Source organism: Sus scrofa, chromosome 7 (assembly GCF_054392235.1).
Source record: "Sus scrofa isolate SSC_HxYL_T2T_F1_AM1 chromosome 7, Sscrofa_HxYL_maternal_Yorkshire_Landrace_v2.0, whole genome shotgun sequence".
Classification (NCBI taxonomy): Eukaryota; Metazoa; Chordata; class Mammalia; order Artiodactyla; family Suidae; genus Sus; species Sus scrofa.
Window position 1 is genome coordinate 72,058,365 of NC_139389.1, and position 18,426 is coordinate 72,076,790.

Consider the following 18,426-nt stretch of genomic DNA (forward strand, 5'->3'; position numbering starts at 1 on the left):
CAGCTGTAGCTCCAATTCCACCCCCTAGCCTGGGAACCTCCATATGCTGCCAGTGTGGCCCTAAAAAAACAAAACAAAAGAAAACAAGGACAATAGGTCTAAAATGGATAACAAATGATGACCAAGTAGAACTTATCTCAGAAAAGCAAGATTGATTTAACATTCAAATATCAATTAATATAACTATATAAATGAACAGGCCAAAAAAGAAAAGAATCAAGTCATATCTTAAGAGATACAATAAAAGCAATGGACAAAATCCAATGTCCATTCCTGACACAAACTTTTAGCAAACAGGAATAGAAGGGAACTCCCTCAATCTGCAAATGATATCTGCTAAAACCTATGGCTGATGTTATGCTTAATGGCAAAAGATTGACTGCTTTGATAGCCATAGATGTATTATCCAACTATTCTATTCCTAGGTACCTACCCAAAATAAGTAAAAGTATTATATATAATATAAATGTTTATAGCATTTTTATTTATAGTAGCCCCAAGTTAGAAAAAAGCCAAACGTCCATCCACAGGTGACTGGATAAAGCACATTTGGTACATCCGTATATTGACACTACTCAGCAGCAATAATAACAGTAGCAAAGCAACCTATGGATGCAAGTAACAACACAGATGAATCTCAAAATAAGTATGTAAGTGCAAAAAGCCATATAAAATAGAATGCATACTTTTTGTTTCCATTTATGCATAAATTTAGAAGATAACTAATCTATACTCATTGAAAGCAACTAGACTGATTGCCTAATAATCAGGATGAGTGCAGGGAGGGATCGGAGTGAAGGCTTACTCTAAGGGTCATGAGAAATTTTGAGATGTTATTCATGTTTATTATCTTGACTGTGGTCACGGTTTCATGGGTATAGACATACAGCAAAACATCTAGTTTTAGACTGTGTACATGTGCAGTTTATTGTATGTCAGTTATAATACGATAAAGCTCTGTAAAATGAATAAAATTGAGGGAAATTTAGGGTAACTGGAGAGTAGGGTATGAAGGGGTAGGTAGGAAGGCAGGGAGAAATTAGTTTGGAGAGATGGGTTGAACTCTGTCCTGTGGACTGGCTCATGGACTAGACTGGAGAGACCCAAATAATGGTAGAAACAAGAGCTAAGTGATTAGGCAATAGATGATGAGCCACCTTGATGATGGCAGTGAACGAGAAGAAGAACTGGGTATAAAGGAGTGGGCCTGGATCTGGTAGATATCTAAGATATGGAATTGATATGACTTTATGACCAGGTGGATAATAAAGAGGAAAAAGTTGATATTCAGATATCTGGCTTGGAAGCTGCATTAGCCTGTTTTTTGTTCCCCCAAATTCATATGTTGAAGCTCTAACCTTCAATGTGACCATATCTGGAGGTAGAATATTTAGGAGGTAATTAATGTTAAAAATGTTAACTGGAGGCATCCGGGTGAGGCCCTAGTCCAATAGGACTATATTCTGTTACTCTCATTTGGGGACATGGTGGGAAGGAACTGTATGCTAGCCAGAAAGAGTCTTCACCTGAAAACTGAACCCTGCAGAACCTTAATCTTGGACTTTACAGCTTCCAGAACTATTAGAAAATTAATTGCTATTGTTTAAGCCACTCAGTCTATGGTATTTGTTATGGTAGCCTAAGAATATTAATACAAGCTTTTGGGGTTAGTGGGGTTAGGGGCTACAGATACATTCATGCCATTCATCTAGCTCAAGAACACAAAATATCAAGCGAGTTGGCACGGTTTTTGAGTTCAGACTGGGTTATGTTACGTTAGGTGGACATTCACATGGACACACATAGTTGTACACATAGGTCTGAAGCTCTGCAGCAGGATTGGTTCAAAGAACATATTTGGGAACCATCAGCAATAGGTGACAGTTGAAACCATGGAGATGGGCATACAGTAGGGCAGGAAAGTCCAGCAATGGAGAAGAAATGTCCAGAGACAGAGGAGAACCATGACTGAGTGGGGGACTCTGAAGCCAATGAGAGAATTTTGAAAAGAGCTGATTAACAATATCAAATGCTGCAGTACACTGGGCACATTTCTGGAGACATATCAAGGGTTTGGCCTGAAAATCAAGGACCTTACACTATAGCTTAAAAGAGAATACAGATGCATATGAAACAATTAGGAAATCATTCAATTAGGGTAAATTGTCCTGTCACTGTAGGAGAGAAGTGCAATAAAGATTCATCCATTTAGGGAGTTCCCATCGTGGCGCAGCAGAATCTAATCCGACTAGGAAAAATGAGGTTGCGGGTTTGATCCCTGGCTTCGCTCAGTGTGTTAAGGATCTGGCGTTGCCATGAGCTGTGGTGTAGATCTCAGAGGTGGCTCTGATCTGGCGTTGCTGTGACTGTGGCGTAGGCAGGCAACTCCGATCAGACCCCTAGCCTGGGAACCTCCATATGCTGCAGGCATGGTCCTAAAAAGATAAAAATTAAAAAATTAAAAATGATTCATCCATTTAGTCTACAAATGTATTGAGCTCCTACTGTGTGTCAAACGTTTAGTTGTTGGGTGAGACAATTTGGCTTTTTAAAAGAAGAGTCTGACTGAGTTATTATAGTTAAAAATGTAATTTGGGTATATAGGGAGGGACAGAGAGGATTCAATCTGGAAAGAGTCCAAGGAGGAGGGAATAACTAGGGAGAAAGGCTGGCTGGGTGAGTTGGTGCCAGAAACTGGAGGACTAAAGGGCGCCCACTATAGCTAGTCTCAAAAGTCTAGTATTTTCTAGACACTAGTATTTTCTAGACACTAAGCACCTAATGTCTCAATAGCTAGTAGAGCCTTATTGTGTCACTTGCTGTCAACGTGCCACTGCTTTGTGCAGGCTTAGACACATGCAGAAAGTACAAGCTACTTCACTGGCCACCAAATATGTGTCCAATTGCCGTCGGATATGGAGGAGGAATTTTCATGACGCGATTCTAAGGCAAAGCGTAATTAGAGAAGGGCTTTAGGTGTCAGCGCAGCTTCCGTGGCCTTTTCAAATAGCAGGTGCATGAGGCTGGATGATCCCAAGAGTCTATTATAACATATATTTCAGTGCCTTTGGTAACCGGGCATATGGTCGGATAATTATGGTGGACAAATTAATGGTGGATGGTCACCTACCACTCTCTGAACAGAATCAGTCTTGCAGGACGGAATTAGTAACGAAGTTCCCCCAGGACCGCCCGATGATGCAGTTCTCATGATGGCCGGGAGAGGGCGCAGTGGATCGTCTTGGTCTGTAACTCACAGACAATTCTGGGCCTCGAAGGGAAAGCCAGCTCTGGTGAGGTCCTGGAAAATCCAGAGCTGCGGACATCTCCCAGAGTGCGCCTGGGGTTGGTACTGTGGCTACCTGAAACTGACAGGACCAAATATTGAGACCGGGGTATGGTGGAAGTTTGGAGAGGAGAGAGGAGCAGAGGGAGAAACCCTAGCGCTACTGATAAACCGCGAGAAACGCAAACGCTCAAAGCCCTTGGAAGCAAACTGCTGGGGCTGCGGTTTGATGGGTGGTAGAAGGTGGAAAGCTGCGGGTCTCGACCATCTAAAGCTGAATGCGGCTTCGTAAGAGTCCTGGAGCGAAACAGCGGTGCCGTCCCCAGGATCTTTCCCGAATCTGTCATTTCGGTCTCAGCAGCGGCTGCAAAACTTTCCTTCGAGCTGCACACGCCCTAGAGCGCCTCTGCAGGGAGCCCCGCTCCTTAGCATGGGGACTTTCCCTCTGTCCAGTGTATCTTGAAATCACCACTATCCACCCTCACGTGTATTTAGAGGCTCTTAATTTAAACAGCAACGAAGAGGTGGGAAGAAACAGAAGCCAACTCCCTGTGTTCAGGCTCAGCTGGTGCATCTGTTGATTGCGGCGCCCCGCATCGGGCCGAACAGCTGCAGGCCCTTGTCCCCCACTTCCCACCCACCGCATCTTGATTTTCCCCAATTCAAAGGGTGCTGCTGGCTCAGAGTGCCCCCCTCCCCGCCCCTTGATTTGTAACCCAATACCCAGCTCCCTACCCCAACCCCCTTCCCACCAGGGGGCGCCCCTGCAATTAGTGGAGAAGGTACGGGCTCTGGCTATAACCCAGGACAAGTTGAATCTAGGCTTGAACCGTAAGATTGAAAATAGGAGGGCTTCGAGACCACTGGTGTCAACCTCTGGGGGTTTGGCCCGACAGAGGAGAGGTTTCTTTGACACCAAATGCCTAAAAGTGGAACTCTCCTGGCCGATGCTAGCATTCACATACACGATCTTGCCTCCTGTTCCAACCCAAGCGCAGAGTGGATCGCAGGAGTGGGCTGTCCTAGTGTCGTGCCCTTTTAAGGAGAGCGTCCCCCAAAGGAAGGCCACTTTCAAAGATCTTAGACGGTCAAGGCGAGGTGGAGGGCAGTAGAGGGACCTCCGAATCCCTTCTTTTCACTGCGTCTGCAAGATCCTCCTCCCGAAAGCGGCCCAACTGCACTTACTGGGCTTTGCGCAGATTCTCGAGAGGCTCTCAATTCTAGTGACTGGGAAAGTGTGCAGAGGAGTCCTGTGAGATCTTTCAGGGAGGGGAAGACGCCCCCCAGATGGGGCTCCGGACCCTCTCTCAATCCCTTGCCGCTCGGGATTGGAGAACAGCGACCCTCAGCGCCCAGCATCATTCCTGCTTCCCGCTCCCGGAAGCCCAGCTCAGCTGGCTCTGGTGTCTGCGCTTGGCAGAGGAAGACTCGCCCAATTCGGGCCTTGGTGTGGGAGCAGCCGAAGGGCCTAAGAGCTTCATGCAGAGAGTAAGAGTCCTGGGTTCACAGTTTCTATAAACCCAATATACAGAACCAGAAGTAAAAACCCCTCCATTTGCTGGTGATGTTTATGATTTACAAACTCACAGACATCCCTAACACAACCTGGGAGGTACACCAGACAGGTTATGACCATTTTTGAGGTTCAGGAAACAAGTACTAAGAGGCTTTGTTTCTTTAATTGAACATTTCTTGAGGCACTGGAGGATTCAAGGATAAATAAAGCAAGGACTTGCCCTGGCCTGGGAGGGGGGAAGGGACCAACACCCTAGTTTACTTTTGCCATGCAGGTAGTCCCCTGACTGTGGCAGGAGGCTGCAAAAGCTATACACCACATGGCTGAAAAGTGACAAAGCTGGAGCTCGAACCAGGACTTCCAGCTAATATTTAAGAGTCTTGCCCACCATCCCTGAGCGATTGAAGATCTAAAAATGGTGCAGAAAAACATACAGAAACTTTCATTACAATCCTCTCTATCTCAGTGGGAGCCTGAAGTAACATTTGTCGCAAATTAGCTGCATATTACTTGAGTGATTTATTGTTAATTTGTAAGCTCCATGTAGTAGGTAGGAGCTGCATCTAGCTTATTGAAGGCTGAATTTTTCAAGCCTAGCACAGAGACTGGCACAGATCCCACACTCGATAAATATTTGTTGAATGAATCATAGATTGCAATAAAACTCAGCGTAAAATAACACCACTAGGAAACAGGCTTGCTTCCTGACATAGAGGAAGTGTGAGGGACCATGAAGGGAATTAGAAAAATGGAGGAGGAGAGAGGACAGGCTTTCCCATCGCATCTCCAACCTGGTCCCAGCTATAGACCCTGAATTAGCCTTCCATCTGAGTCCTCTTTTCTAAATTTTCAAAGAAGTGGTCCAGGAGGAAAAGAAAGGCATTTTCCTTTGGCCAGGCAGGTGGTAAGCAAAGGCTAATGGCAATTCTGCCTATTTTCTACCTGGCCTGAGCCTGCATCTCCCGGGCTCCTTGACTCAGGCTGAGCTACAACCAGCAAAGAAGAATTTGGTTGGGATTAGGGTGGGTGCTAGGGAAAACTCCATGAGAGGCCAGAGCCAGGTCCTGCTCTGCACATGCCTGACTGCACCACCTAGCCTGGGAGCAAATTAGCAGAAAAATAAGGGAAGATGCGCAGGCCCTAGTAGGTGGACTGGGGGTTCCCCAATATCCTCTGCACTCATGGAAAAACCATGGAGTTGATTTGAGTCATGGCAGTCCCCATCCCTGGTGGGGGGTGGGGAGTGTGCAGCTAAAAGAAAAGACACTGGTCAAAAAGAGGTATAGGGGCCAGGATGGGGATTCTCAAGGCTTTTGCTTGAGATATGGACATCTGCATTTTCCCCACAAGATGCCTTGGTCTTCAGGCTTATTCTTGGCAGTGCAGCAAATCTGGGGAAAGGTGTGGAGCCATGTGTGTGTGTGTGTGTGTGTGTGTGTGTGTGTGTGTGTGTGTGTGTGTGCGCACGCGCGTGAAGGGACAGAAACAGTGCAGGGGCAGGTGCCTCAAGGTGCTGCAATGTCCCAAATGAGGTCCAGAGGAGAGCTGGTGCTGGGGAACGTGCCTGTAGGAGGGAGGGGATGCGGGAAAGAGAGAGGTTGCAGCGCCATCTCGGTTGCGGTTGCGGTTGCAGAGGGTATTGGGCTTGGAACAGGAGCCCTTACCCACCCACCCCCTCCCTCCAGCTTCTGCCCCAACCCACCACCTGCCAGCTACGTGGATCCAGGGGCCAGGATAGGTCCTGGTCCAGTCTGCAAACCTGGTGTGGGAGTGGGAGCAGCCAGCCACGTGTGCCTGAGCCTGCTTCGGAGCTGAAGGCTGCCCAAGGGCTGAGGCCAAGGAGGCATGGCTCAAGGACTGTGAAAGATTCACCCAGCTCTTCCCTTCACTCAGATTCTGGGCCTTAACAGGGGGAGGGGATCATGCTCTAATGATAACAATACAGAAATCTTGAGCGCTGACACTAAACTTTAAATATTTCCAAAGGTTTCAAAGCACTTTTTTGTACCCAATCTTACCTGAATCTTAAAAACCTTGTCAAGAATTATCATCATTTCTGAGTTCATTGAGATCAGGAGAGATGTACAACGGTTTACACTTAGTGTTTCTTACCTTTACTACTACTACTAATATAAAATAATGGACAGGGAGAGAGAGAAAGAAGGTGGGAGACTGGGAGACCCATCCTGCCTTGGCATAAAGACCCCAGACACAGCCCTCCTGCAAACAAGATCTGCATTCAGTTTTCTCCACTCTCCTCTGTTTTGTCCTTTGTCCATTTTCTGGAGCCTAGTTTCGTCCTCTTTCCTCCTTGATCCCTGGACCTAGGCATCTCGTTGACCAAGGCACAGTTGATGAGGCTCTAAGTCCTTCCTGACGGCGCCCCCCAGAGCAGTCCCTTGGAAGGAAGGGCAATGAGCCCATATGGCACACAGGTGAAGCACAACTAACTGCAGGTTTGCCTGCCCCAAAACCGCCAAGGGGGCCCAGAAATGGCCCAGTGAGGGAGGCAGGTGATGGGAGTGCTCTGAGTTTTTTCTCTCCTCCTAAGGGACATAGGTGGTGAGGAAAGTGAATGTTAGTAAGTAGGCTGGCTTTGTATTGAGGGAGCACAGAGCGCTCCTCAAGGAAAAGATTGAAGTCTTGAAATAAAAAGCCAATAAACAAAACGACTTCCCCTACTACAATTGCTATTAATGGAAAAGGCATCTAACCTGCTGAATTAAATGATTCAAAATTGTCTGTTCATCATCAGGAGCTCCTCTAGAAAGAGGGGAAAGAAAATGTGAAAACAAAAACCTCAATCCAGAAGCCTTTTTAACCGGCCCCCGCGGTGTCTTGGAGGCTCCTGCGGATCAGGGAGTGCTCCGCCCTCCCAGTTCCTAGCTAGGAGAGGAGGCTAAAACAGCCAAAGAGAAAAACAAAACAAAACAACTGCAAAACGTTTAAATTCCAATGAGAAAAGTCAGTGGGTTTCAGGATCTGCACTGCGCAGGGCTCGGCTCCGTAGTCCACTCTGCTGGAGGCCCTGGCCTGGCTGGAGCAGCGCGGCGGATGCCTCCGGCCGGGCTGGGGAGCGCAGCCCACAGCTCCTCCTCTCCAGGCGCCCAAGGACCCTCAAGGCGTGGGGCTCACACTTGAAGCCTGGGAACGCGCAGACAGGAAACCACTTCCTCCTAAGCAGTTTCTTGCTAGCCGGATGAGAGGCGCCCAATTGAAGCAGAATGATCCTCATCTACTAATATCCAGCGTGGCCACAAAGCGACTGGCCATTTACGCTGCCACTTTAAACAAAGATATTTGGTTATTCCCAGGGAAGCAAGTGCACTTTTGCATGGCTGAGCTCCGGGTGGAGGCAAGCTTCAGCCCAGCCTCCCGCCCGCTGGGCTGCTCACGCCTGGGGATTCGCCCCCTCCCGGCCAGCACATCCCTCCAGGGTTCAGGCTAGTTCCGCCCGGCAACAGGCGGGCGGGCACTCACGACGTTCCCTGCCCAAGCCCTCCCTGAAGCATCAGAGGGGAAAACAGCGTGACTCTGGGCTCGGGTCCTGGGGCTGTGATGTCCTCGGAAAGTCAGCTCCAGTCCCAGAACCCCGCGTGTCCGGGCGATGGGAGAGGGTCGGGGACATCAGGTTTGTTCGAGGTGGAGCAACTAAAGCGATGGCGCTTAGCGTCAATCCCCCCAGCCTCTCAGCTCGGGTGGCCAGTGGTGTCCTAGTCTTAGCCAGGGGCGGGGGTGGGGAAGGGTAGCCGCGTGTGGGTTGGGGGGGGCGTGAAGCAGGGGGCCCTGGCCCTCTGAGAAACCCCTGCGCTGGGGGGAGGGGGGCGCGGAGATCTGGGACAGCCTCTCGGCAGCTACAGTCGATCCCCTGCTCAGCGCCCCCTCCGCCCGCCAGGATTCTCTCTCGGGTAGGGGGAAAGGGGGCGGGGAGCAGAGGTGTCCTTCTGACGGCGGCAGAAGAGGCAGACAGACTGACAGACCCACTCGCAGAACAGTGCGGTCCCAGGGTTCGTCCCCAGACTCGTGAGCTCCTTTGGTGGCGGCTGGGGCTCGGCACCGCGAAGCCAGATGTGGTCCGGAGGCAGTGGGAAGGCGCGGGGCTGGGAGGCCGCGGCGGGAGGGAGGAGCAGCCCCAGCAGGCTCAGGTGAAACCCCCACCCCGTCCCTTGGCCCACTCCTTTCCTGTCCCCGCCCGGGGAACCCCGACCAAATTGGAAAGTGGTTCACTTTGTAACTCGGCAAGTTGGTTGCAAAGCAGCATTCACCTTCCTTCCTACCCACCATCACTCCTCCTTGGCTACTCCCAGTCCCACCTCTTGCCCTCCCCTCTCTCGGTTCCCTCCTCCTTTCCCTCCCCCACCTCCCCCCACCCCGCGCCGCCCGCACCCCACAAAAAATGGGGGTGGGGGGTCCAGGGGAGGGGGGGGGAAGAAAAGCTTCGGGTCGCGTCTCTGCCTCTCTCTCTCTCTCCCTCCCTCTTTGAGACCTAAAAATCCTGACAAGTGAAACTTAAAGGTGTTTACCTTGTCATCAGCATGTAAGCTAATTATCTCGGGCAAGATGTAGGCTTCTATTGTCTTGTTGCTTTAGCGCTTATGCCCCGCCTCTGGTGGCTGCCTAAAACCTGGCGCCGGGCTAAAACAAACGCGAGGCAGCCCCCGAGCCTCCACTCAAGCCAATTAAGGCGGACTCGGTCCACTCGGTTACGTGTACATCCAACAAGATCGGCGTTAAGGTAACACCAGAATATTTGGCAAAGGGAGAAAAAAAAGCAGCGAGGCTTCGCCTTCCCCCTCTCCCTTTTTTTTCCTCCTCTTCCTTCCTCCTCCAGCCGCCGCCGAATCATGTCGATGAGTCCAAAGCACACGACTCCGTTCTCAGTGTCTGACATCTTGAGTCCCCTGGAGGAAAGCTACAAGAAAGTGGGCATGGAGGGCGGCGGCCTCGGGGCTCCGCTGGCGGCTTACAGGCAGGGCCAGGCGGCACCACCGGCCACGGCAATGCAGCAGCACGCCGTGGGGCACCACGGCGCCGTCACCGCCGCCTACCACATGACGGCGGCGGGGGTGCCCCAGCTCTCGCACTCCGCCGTGGGGGGCTACTGCAACGGCAACCTGGGCAACATGAGTGAGCTGCCGCCGTACCAGGACACCATGCGGAACAGCGCGTCGGGCCCCGGATGGTACGGCGCCAACCCAGACCCGCGCTTCCCCGCGAGTAAGTGAGGCCGCCCCACTGCGGGGCCGCGGGCTGAGCTCAGGAGGCGCAGAGAGAGCCGCCGGGAAGGCGCGGCGCCTATGAGCTGCGCGGTGGGCATCAGGGTGGGCGGCCGGGCAGTGGCGCCAGGGAGTCGGGCACAGGAGCTGGGGAGTCTTCCCTTGTTGAGCTGATGGGTTCCAGAAGAGGCACTTGGTAGCTCTGGGGTCCTGAGGGCAGAAGCTGGAATTCGGTGTTTGCCAGATGCGGCCAAGTGGCCGCTCTGCTCTGTGCGGGAGACCTTGGATTGCTGAGGGTGGCGTCCCTCCAACTAAGAGAGCCGGGACAAACAGGGCACGGAGAGGTGGCCTGGCCGGGAGGGAGGTTTTCCCGGCTGGGATGCGCCCAGGCCCCTGGCCTGGCCCACTCTCCAGTCTAGGCAGGTGGGAGGGCGCGCGGCTTAGAGGGGGCTCTAAATGGGCCGAAAGAGTGCCCTCACTGGGGCCAACGGAGGGAGAAGCCAAGAGGCAAAGAGTCTGGGGTTTCTAGCTTTCAAAAATGAACACCTCTCTCTGCTAAGCTCCCAAAGCTGGGGTCTACCATCGGACCCCAGCTCCTGGCCTGGGCCCAGTTTGCTGCCTGTGGCCCGCTAACCATGAAAGGAACAGGAGCAGCCTTTCTCCACGCCGCTTCTTTGGGGTGGAGCACTGAGACTGAGAGAGGTAGCGGGGTTTGAGGCAGAGAGCTCTCCAGCAAACACTTCGAAGACGCCATGGCCTGAGGCAGGCAGCTGGGCCTCCCAGGGTGGAGGCAGCCTAGGTGAGGAGGGCGCCGTCGGGGCGGGCCGGGCCGGCCAAGGGCGCAGAAGGCAGAGGCGGTCTGGTCCGGCCCGGCCCCTGCCGACGTTGTGCGTTTGTCGCTTACAGTCTCCCGCTTCATGGGCCCGACGAGCGGCATGAACATGAGCGGCATGGGCGGCCTGGGCTCTCTGGGGGACGTGAGCAAGAATATGGCCCCGCTACCAAGCGCACCGCGCCGGAAGCGCCGGGTGCTCTTCTCCCAGGCGCAGGTGTATGAGCTGGAGCGACGCTTCAAGCAGCAAAAGTACCTGTCCGCGCCCGAGCGCGAGCACCTGGCCAGCATGATCCACCTGACACCCACGCAGGTCAAGATCTGGTTCCAGAATCACCGCTACAAAATGAAGCGCCAAGCCAAGGACAAGGCAGCACAGCAGCAACTGCAGCAGGATAGCGGCGGCGGCGGCGGGGGCGCCGGGTGCCAGCAGCAGCAGCAAGCTCAGCAGCAGTCACCACGCCGCGTGGCTGTGCCAGTCCTGGTGAAAGACGGCAAACCCTGCCAGGCGGGCGCCCCGGCTCCGGGCGCCGCAAGCCTGCAAGGCCACGCTCAACAGCAGGCGCAGCAACAGGCGCAAGCTGCTCAGGCGGCGGCGGCAGCTATCTCAGTGGGCAGCGGTGGCCCCGGCCTGGGTGCGCACCCCGGCCACCAGCCCAGCAGCGCGGGCCAGTCTCCGGACCTGGCGCACCACGCCGCCAGCCCCGCGGCGCTGCAGGGCCAGGTCTCCAGCCTGTCCCACCTGAACTCCTCGGGCTCGGACTATGGCACCATGTCCTGCTCCACCTTGCTATATGGTCGGACCTGGTGAGAGGAATCCGGGCCGGGCCTAGCCCAGCGCTCTGCCTCATCGCTTCCCCTCCTGCCCGCCACGTACCACCAACCACCCGCTACACCCTGCGCTTCGACTTTTCTTAAGAACCTGTCCCCGTTTAGACCAAGGGAAAAAACACAAAGACCAAACTGCTGGACGTCTTTCTTTTCTTTTCTTTTCTAAAATGTGCGGGATTTTTTAAAATTAGAAAATAAAAGCAACCAGACTAATCCAATTCTTTAAAGAGTATTTAAACGAAGGACAGAACAAGAACCGTTTTGAGGGTGTCCTTTGGGTGATTCAGATGGGTTTCCCACGTTCGGGCACAGCACAGTTTGGAGAGGGCTCTACACTGACGTAGCTCTGGACTCTAAAGATTGAAAACTTCACTCTGGGTACACTGTGCCAGCAAAGTGGACTCGCTTGTAAATACCGGGATTTCTTGGAAGGGGCAACGGGGGCTGGGAGAGGAAAAGACTCTCCGACAGAACCCACTTGCCACTGACACAAAGGAAATGCCCCCTCCCGGCCCTCTCTGGCCACCCAGGCTCAGCTGGGACCCGCCCTGGTTAAAATTGTTTAATGTTTGATGTGAACTTGTAGCTGTAAATCACTGTCAAAAGTTGGACTAAATGCCTAGTTTTTAGTAATCTGTACATTTTGTTGTAAAAAGCAAAAACAAAAACAAAAAACCAGTCCCCCCTGCCCCAGCCCATCATATTTTTTATGGGCCTTGACAAATCTGTGTATATTATTTGGCAGTTTGGTATTTGCAGCGTCAGTCTTTTTCTGTTGTAACTTATGTAGATACCTGGCTTAAATATAGTTCCTAAGAAGCTTCTAATAAATTATACAAATTAAAAAGATTCTTTTTCTGATTAAAAACCCATCTTTTGTTTGGTTTTGATTTGGCTTTAGAAGTCATTTTTTTGGCGGTAGGAGGAGTGGCTCAATATCGGCCTGATGGGATTCGAATTGAATTGCTTGGGGGCTGAAAGGATCCTGAGCCAGCTGAGGAGGCCAGCCGCAGTGAGAAGAGGGAGTTTTGTTCTGCCTGTGATTTAAGTAGAAGCAACCTTGAACAGTCCTGGGACTCAGCAACAGAGTAGAAAAACTAAACTACTTCCACCAGGAGGAAAAGGGAGAAAGGAAGAGAAAGAGGCCAAAGTGTTTAAAGCCAGGCTTCTGTTTTTTTGAAACCTCACAAGTATCGACTGTGGTCTTATACCAATGCAGCAATGTTTTAAAGCAGTCGGCCAGGACATCCATTTTAAATAACACTGAATTAGCGATTATTTTTATTAGATGATCACCCTTGTAGATTTCAACATTAATTCTTTATGTCTAATCCTCTGCGGAGCCTACTTGGAACTAGAATTCAGTGGGAGGCTGTTTTTGAAAGTGGGGGAGTCTTTACCGGTTTCGTTTCTGCTCTGAAACAGTTATCGCTCACAGCGAATACCTGATTTCTTATGGCTTCTCTGGCCTTGGAAAGTGTCTGAATGGGTTGTTGGCCTGGGAATACCCCTGGCAGGACTTTGGGAAATGGACTTTCTGCTTTTTGTTCCAAGGTTTCCATCTCTGGGCTCCTAAATATTTGTAGTAAGGAATCTTTCTCCTGTCTCCAAATCTGTACCTCTCCCCAAGTCCCCCCACCCCCCATTTTTGACCTCTCTTATTTTGGTCTCTTTGGTGCCCAGATGTAGCTGATGGGGAAATCTTAGTTACTCTGGGAAGGAAAGGAGGAAGGAGTGATTGGGGGCAGGGGGAAATAATTGTCCCTAGATGGGCTATTGCCCCTTTCATGTCACCTCTGTAAACTTATGGGAAAAGTGGCCCAGTGGGCTGTGGACTGATGCCCCTCCCAGCATTTTTCTCTAGGCCTGAAAGTGTTTGGTTGTGGGTGATTGATTCATTTTTGGTATGTACTCATTTAATGCCTCAAACTTCAACTTTCTTTTTTCCTTTCTTGCCTCTCTCCACCTCCCCACCCCTTTCATCTCATTTTTTCTCCCTCTCTCTCTTCTCCAATTTCCACCCCCCCCCAAACTTGTAAGGAAAATGGTGGGGTGGGGGTGGGGGCTTGGTCCTGGGGCATTTCTCCCATGGTGCCCTGACTGGGGGACTGGGCAGAAGGGTGGGCTTCCTTGCTCGGGTCTAGCTGTGGGGGAACTGTTTTCAATATCTAGAAGAGACTCGGGGATTTCAGGAGGGTGAGTGGTTGGATCTAGAAAGTGTGCTCTCTGGGGAAATTCTCAGCAGGCTCACATTTTGGAAAACAAGGAAAAACCTGTAAAGTTTAAACACTTGTGTTGGAATGGGCTGCAGTGGCCCTGGGACAGTGTGTGTAGGTGGTCAAGCCACCCAGCTCAGGCCAGGATTGGCAGGGGAGACGTTGGAGCCAGGGTCCAAATTCTGTGGGGTAGGAGCTTCTGCTAGACCTGCCCCCGTGCCCCCCAAGCCTGGGAGGAACAGGCTGTGCCTGACAGTGGCCAGGGGGCTGCCCCCCTCAACCCACCTAGCTGGGAGTCACAAGTTTAGTGAGCTGCGGTGTGGTACCCTCAGCCTTATCACCCTTGCAATGGATGGAGTTTCTATGGAATACATGCTTCTGCCAGCCATCTAGAGCTGGCTTAGTTTTGAAGTCTGTTTACTGGTTCTGGAGAAAGGTGAATTCAGCCAGGACTGCAGATAGGATGGAGACAAACAGGGCCTTGGCTGCTTCTCTCCATTCATCACACAGAGTCCACCAGCTCCGTCCCTAGCCGAGAGATTGCTATAGCTGCAGGAAGCAGACCAGGAAGGCAATCTGAAGAGTCTTGGTAGGGAAATAGGTGCGTGCTGGTTGCAGCAAAAGACCAAAGACTGGAGACACCCTTCACCCCCACATCCCAGTCAGCCTCTGTGATCGGAGGTCATCCTCTCCAGTAGTGGACCTCTCCTAGGTCTCAAGCATCTCCCTGGGGGAGGTTCTGGGCTCCTCTGAGGAGAAATCAGCCTGGTGATATCTCTGGGGCTGAAGTGCCTGGAAGAGTCAGAAGCTTTCCCACTCGTGGGGGCAGCACAGTTTGCCCCGAGATCCTGGACAAGCTGAGCGCCCCCAGCCTAAGGACCCCATCTGTCCTGAGGCCCCTCCGTCTTCTATGGGAGGTGGGGGAGATTTTGCAGACAGCATCTCCCCCCACCCTTCCTCTTCTTCCCCACCCCCACCCTGCCAAGTAAACACGAGGACTTTTTCGAGAGCCTTGGAGAGCGGCTCTAGTGGCTTCCGGGCCTGAAACCCCAGGCTTGGCTTGTTTGATGTTTAGCATCCCAAAGCGGCTCCCCACCCCCGCCCCAGCCTGGGAACCCAGAGCTGTGGAGACAGGAAAGCAGCCCTCTCAGCTGACCAGGCCGAGGACTGGGCCAGGCTCAGGGGAGGGGAGAGGATGGGGAGAGAGATGCTCTGAACAGGGGAGATGGGAGACTGAGCTGCCGCGCCCCCAGCAGGAACGCAAGCTGGTACAACTGGAGTCCTCAAGCCCAGGAGGCAGGTGGGGTCTGGGAATGCCTCAGCAGCCCGGGTACTTCCTCTGGGGCAGGCGCTGGCCCCGTGGAAAGTAGCTCAGGGCCTGCGAGTGAATCAGAGCCAGGCCTGGCGGACTCTGGGAGAAACCCTCAGCGCGCTTACTCCTGGAGGCGGGGGTGGCCCCGCGCTCTTCAGTGCAAGGGCCTCGAAAGAGGCAGCTCTTTCCCCCCACTGCTTATGGCTTGGCCTTCCCAGGGATTTTAAGGGGAAGGGCGAGGCCTAGGTCTCGCTGGCATCGAGGTCTCCGATGATTCTGAGACCTCGAGGAAGAATTCTCATACTTTAGAGGCTACACGCTCTTGGAGCGCACTCGCGGCGAAGGCTGGTGAGGGGCTTTCTCCAGGCGCAAGTGCACAAAAGGTAGCGCGAGTCTCTTTTCAGGCGACCCGAGATAAGCGGAAAGGAGAGCGGGTTTTTTTCTGACTTCCAACTCATTAGGGACCAGGTAAGGTCAATGCTTTCTCTATTATGTCTTTATCTTAAAAGCGGGTCAATTTAAGATAAGGCGGGGGGGGGGGGGAAATCCAGGATCTGTGTGAACCATGCTGATAAAGACTGAACCCTTTCCTGAACTAAAAGCAAGCCAGGCAGACGTTCATTTTCTATAAACAAGAGAGTTGTGAGAAGCTGTCTGGAATCCCGATCTAATGTCTCCAGTCTCTCTAGACATCTCTCTCCCCTCCCCCCAATTTTTGTTTAGGGGGTGGGGAGCCAAGTGATCCAGGATATTATTTGTGGAGAACTAGAAAGCCTGTTGGGAATTGTGAATCTGAGATGATAAGGCTCTCATATCTCTTAGGCATGGTTTGCTGGCTTGTTTGTTTCAAATGCTGCTGTCTTTTAGAATGGATGGAGAGCAAAAGACTTGAGTATTGGGAGGGATGAGACTGGATGTTTTCCTTAATCAGCCAGCTCCCTATTAGGAGATGCTGGACGCCACCTTTCCCTGGTCCTCCCTGCCTTCCTGACTGGTGTGCTTGTGGTGCACAATTGTGTTCTTGAAGCTTCGGGCCACCCTCAGTGGGGCCCAATTTCCACCTCTGCCTCAAGTTGGAACACAAAGTTTTCCTGTGCCTCTTTGGCCAGTAGCTTCAGGAAAAAGTGTCCTGTCCCCAGTCACCATTTGTGGTGAGCTTATCCATCTAAGTGACTGAAGGAATTGGGTGTGGATGGGAGTAGAGGAAAGATTTTTTTTTTTTTTTGAAGGAGAGGGCCAGGATCTGAAAGTCACCTCCCCTCCATGAAGTTGTGTTTTTAAACTTCCCTTGATGATTCTCAAAGAAACAGAGGAGGAGTGGGCTCAGCAACTTGATAGCATAACTTCTGCCTCGTCTGAAGCCACAGCTGAAGTGGCTGGCTGCATTTCTCTCTGATAGTGACCTAATGCCCTACTTGGAGGGCATCTAGGCACAACCCCAGGCTTCTCATTTGATGATGTTTCCCGTTTGGTTTCTGCTTCCTTAAACACGTCTTGTCTTTGTTATTAGTTGCGTTGTAACAAAGATTGGGAAAGAATGAGAGTTAAATTGATTTTCCTGTTTTATTTCTTTTTTAGTTATTTGCAGGACACTGCAGTATTAATATCACTATTAATGTTCTGCTTGAAATGGAAGCATAAAAAAATCACAGACAATAATGGGCTTTGTTAAAGAGAACTCTTTTCTCCAACACAATATTTACATCTAATTCTGCCCACTCTGTATGTAGATGTAAGTGGTTGCATATAGACACCAGTCTGTGTATAGAATACATATCTATCTTATATATCTATTTTATAAGACATTCAAAAAGAAAAAAATAATATTGCAGTCTCTTAGTAGGAGAACTTACAGAATCTGTTAGATGTAAGAAAGTTGAAGGCATTTATTACCTCACGTAAGATGCCACATGAAACTGAGTTTCCCTTTTTTAAAAATCAAGTAAACAAAAACCTTCTTTAGTTTTTCCTAATTTAAATTGAAGTATTAATTTACTTTCATGTGAAACTAGAGAACTAATTACATTTGGGCAAGAAAGTAAAATTTGTTCTTGAAGAAAATGAACTTGTTGCCTGAGACACACAGCTGTAGATGAGACTTCCTGAAGCAATCTGTAACAAAAATTGTTGTCATGTGCTGCACCTACATTATCCACTAAAAGAAATCCTTAGTTTGAAACTCTTTTGTCAACTAGTATCCCCCCTATTCTGGCCTTCACAGAGTAGTGGAAGTAAGAGGGCAGGTTTGAATATAGTCTGACAAGAAAAAGACAAACTTCTCCTCCTCCTTCCCCTCATTTTGTACATTTCTGGAAATCCTGTCTTTTTGAGATGAAGTTGTTATCAGTAACACCAGGCTGTTGGTGGAGTGTTAAACATGGCATTTCTAGGGGGTTTGGTGATTGTTGATAATGTCATTTCTATAAAATCACAGATATCAGGGCCTGCAAAGCGTCCTTGGAAACCCTTTCCCAGCCGCTATGTCCTGGAGCCATTCTGTGGAAAGTCACTCAGAACAGCCTGGCTTCCACTTTACCTAGCATTCTCCCTCTCAATGCTTCTTCATGAAGATGGCCAAAGCTCTAGGAAAACAAGGGTTTATTTGGTCCACCTGCTGCAGATTTACCTGATCTTTGGGGCACACAGAGGAGGCTGAGTGTGCGTGCAGATGTAAACCTGGGAATTACCGTAATCACACGAAGAGGACCAAGAGCTGGTTTCTTTGAGTGGGCTGTTTGCTCTCTTCTAATCTAGGAGACCAGGTCAATGGTTGAATGAATCTGTCTATGCCTGTGTATAGAGGGAACCTCCTCAAGTTAGGGTCCCCACAATTGCCCCCAGAGCACCAGGTTTCTAAACAGACTAGCAGTGACAGGCCTTTTCAGAGGAGACTCTGAAGCTAGAGGATTAAATCTTTCTCCCCTCCAGGGCATTTGACCACAACTTGTGGTCTGAGAGGCACTGTTTTCTGGGTGGAGTCTAAGGGAGAGGGGATGCTGGGCAGTGATGGTTTCTTCCCTGGTGAGTGTGCTTCAGAAAGAATTGCAACTCTTGCAGCACAGGTGTGCACAGAGCCTAGAGCCCTGCCTCTGGCCAGGGAAGACGGAAGTTGTCCCTAGTTCATTGCTACTCACCAACCTGGAATAGCCATTGATAGGTTAATTACTGCTCCCTCGAAGGACTGCTAAGCCTGAGGCCACGATATTGTAAATTTTGG

The 18,426-nt window shown here is 50.9% G+C and overlaps 1 protein-coding gene and 2 long non-coding RNA genes across 21 annotated transcripts in view; 2 read left to right on the forward strand and 1 right to left on the reverse strand.

Moving 5' to 3' along the window:
* Nucleotides 1-140: 140 nt before the first annotated feature.
* On the reverse strand, nucleotides 141-9,488 carry LOC146401660 (uncharacterized). Its single transcript, XR_014809240.1, has 2 exons — nucleotides 9,326-9,488; nucleotides 141-3,368 (listed from the first exon to the last, which is right to left on the reverse strand). It is a non-coding gene; the product is annotated as an uncharacterized LOC146401660 (long non-coding RNA).
* NKX2-1 (NK2 homeobox 1) lies at nucleotides 8,297-12,549 on the forward strand. Of its 5 annotated transcripts, XM_084966272.1 has the most exons (4): nucleotides 8,771-8,947; nucleotides 9,393-9,537; nucleotides 9,634-10,019; nucleotides 10,925-12,549. In XM_084966272.1, the coding sequence occupies exons 2-4, from the start codon at nucleotides 9,398-9,400 to the stop codon at nucleotides 11,659-11,661; spliced, it is 1,263 nt and encodes a 420-aa protein (XP_084822398.1). In that variant the 5' UTR covers nucleotides 8,771-8,947; nucleotides 9,393-9,397; the 3' UTR covers nucleotides 11,662-12,549. The 5 variants fall into 5 exon arrangements, with proteins under 5 accessions (XP_005666260.1, XP_084822398.1, NP_001298115.1 ...); XM_005666203.4 differs by lacking the exons at nucleotides 8,771-8,947; nucleotides 9,393-9,537 and adding an exon at nucleotides 8,297-8,433; NM_001311186.1 differs by lacking the exon at nucleotides 9,393-9,537 and having other exon boundaries at nucleotides 8,774-8,947.
* A 2,510-nt stretch (nucleotides 12,550-15,059) lies between these two features.
* Nucleotides 15,060-18,426, forward strand: part of LOC102161914 (uncharacterized) — a 45,543-nt gene continuing 42,176 nt past the window's right edge. For 6 of the 15 annotated variants that reach the window (XR_014809236.1, XR_014809233.1, XR_014809237.1 and 3 more), the window contains exons 1-2: nucleotides 15,060-15,197; nucleotides 15,614-15,677. This is a non-coding gene — a long non-coding RNA (uncharacterized LOC102161914). Of the gene's footprint in view, nucleotides 15,198-15,258; nucleotides 15,678-18,426 lie in introns of those variants that run through there. The other 9 variants (XR_014809230.1, XR_014809239.1, XR_014809226.1 and 6 more) reach the window with 4 other exon arrangements.